The 1752-nt window shown below is 37.9% G+C and overlaps 1 protein-coding gene across 1 annotated transcript; it reads left to right on the forward strand.

The window, feature by feature from the left end:
* Positions 1-255: 255 nt before the first annotated feature.
* LOC107736552 (protein spire homolog 1-like) lies at positions 256-1746 on the forward strand (the record flags this gene model as incomplete). The annotated part of the gene is made up of 4 exons (XM_016547938.1): positions 256-300; positions 889-1002; positions 1148-1277; positions 1728-1746. Coding segments are annotated over exons 1-4 (308 nt in total), but the record flags the coding sequence as incomplete, so codon positions are not given.
* Positions 1747-1752: the final 6 nt, after the last annotated feature.

Below are 1752 nucleotides of genomic sequence, written 5' to 3' on the forward strand. Positions count from 1 at the left end.
ACTAAATGAGAACAGGAACTGAACCAAATAGGGGCAAACAGGAACCAAACAGAAACAAACACATGACAGTATGAGGCATGCAAACTACACATTAACTTAATTATCAAAGATCTAATAAACATTTCCAGAAGTTGCATTCGAAACAAATATTAATTGCTAAATATCTATTGCCTGTTCATGACATAAACTATATCTAAATTATATTAATAGACAGTGGCTGCAATTATAAGAGGATTAATGATGTTTACACCCAAAATGAGTCTGTGCTACACTGTAAAAAATAAACCTGTGAAATCTGAGGTAAAATACGGCTGCGGCATTGCGGGTTTAAATAAAATTTGCGGTAAAAAATAAACAACAACAACTATATATTTCATTAATTTTATTAATCTAAAGTAATAAAATCTATTTTGTACCTGTATAATATACTGATGACCACTGTAATAATACAGATGGGGAAAAGAGCCACGTGATGAATTAGTTCATCACAAGTAATCTTTCCACAAGCTGAAGTAAATGCTAATATATAAAACACCATCATGGTAACACACATGACACTAAAATAATTCAATAAACATTAATTAAACAACATAAGATTAAACATAAATGCACATAATAACAAAAACTAAAGGGAAGCATGATTATTTTAACAACAGTGTCACACAGAGAAATATGGGAATGTCAGTTTACGGTTTTTCACTGTAAATTATAAGACGACTGTTTGTTTTTTTTTCCCAAAATCTGTACATTTAACAATATTTTATGTAAAATTACAGCTATTACAGTTTTTCACCATATATAATAAGGGAACTTGCTGTTCTTAAAGTAGTATTTTTACAGTCTCTATGATTTAAAACAGTGTAGGTGCATGTGTGTGTGTGTGTTCAGATCTCTGTCGGTCTCTTTCTGTCTCAGGTGAATGGAGATATTCCTCCCAGGTTAAAGAAGAGCGCTCACGAGGTCATACTGGAGTTTATCAGGTCCAGACCCCCCCTCAACCCCGTGAGTGCTGCTTATTCACTTCATACACACACCGAGACTGATTTGCATGTGCTGTCTGCAGTGCATGATTCTTGTGACAAGGTAAATTAAATTTACTCATGCAACTCTTTCTAAAATACTCCATGATATGTGCGTGTGATTTCAGGTGGCGGCGCGTAAACTCAAACCGCAGGCCGAACGTCCTCCCAGCCTACATGAGCGCATTCTGGAGGAGATCAAATCCGAGAGGAAGCTGAGGCCCGTGTCGCCCGATATGATCCGTAGAAGTCGATTTGGTGAGACTTTAACACACACACGCCTACAGTGCTGTACGTGCATTTACTCCTTGAGATGGACGTAAACGGCGGGTCATTTAAAGCAGCTGAATGTGCATTGTGGATCATGTATGAAGGTCACTGCACACGCTTACAGCTCGATGTTGGAATCAGACTTGATGTTCAAATGAGATGAACAATCACAGAAACAAACCCGTCTTGAGGTTTGCTCTGATTGCAACGCAGCAGCCACACAAGTACCAGCTTCTGTGTGTGGCGTATATCTGCTTCATACATGGCTGATATTATCACGACCGTCTCGTGTTATTCAGTCCGTCTGCATACATTGAAAATGAATGAAATGTCTCAATCGCAAGTCTGGTCTGGCTATAACCAATATCTACAATGAGTATTACTGAATGAACGATCTTCTGCTGTTGTGAATCTAAATCCTTGCCTGTTTTCTTGCAGTCATTCGGCCTCTTAGCATGTCTCA

The sequence above is a fragment of the Sinocyclocheilus rhinocerous genome, unplaced genomic scaffold (assembly GCF_001515625.1).
Source record: "Sinocyclocheilus rhinocerous isolate Xijiao unplaced genomic scaffold, SAMN03320098_v1.1 C36777654, whole genome shotgun sequence".
Classification (NCBI taxonomy): domain Eukaryota; kingdom Metazoa; phylum Chordata; class Actinopteri; order Cypriniformes; family Cyprinidae; genus Sinocyclocheilus; species Sinocyclocheilus rhinocerous.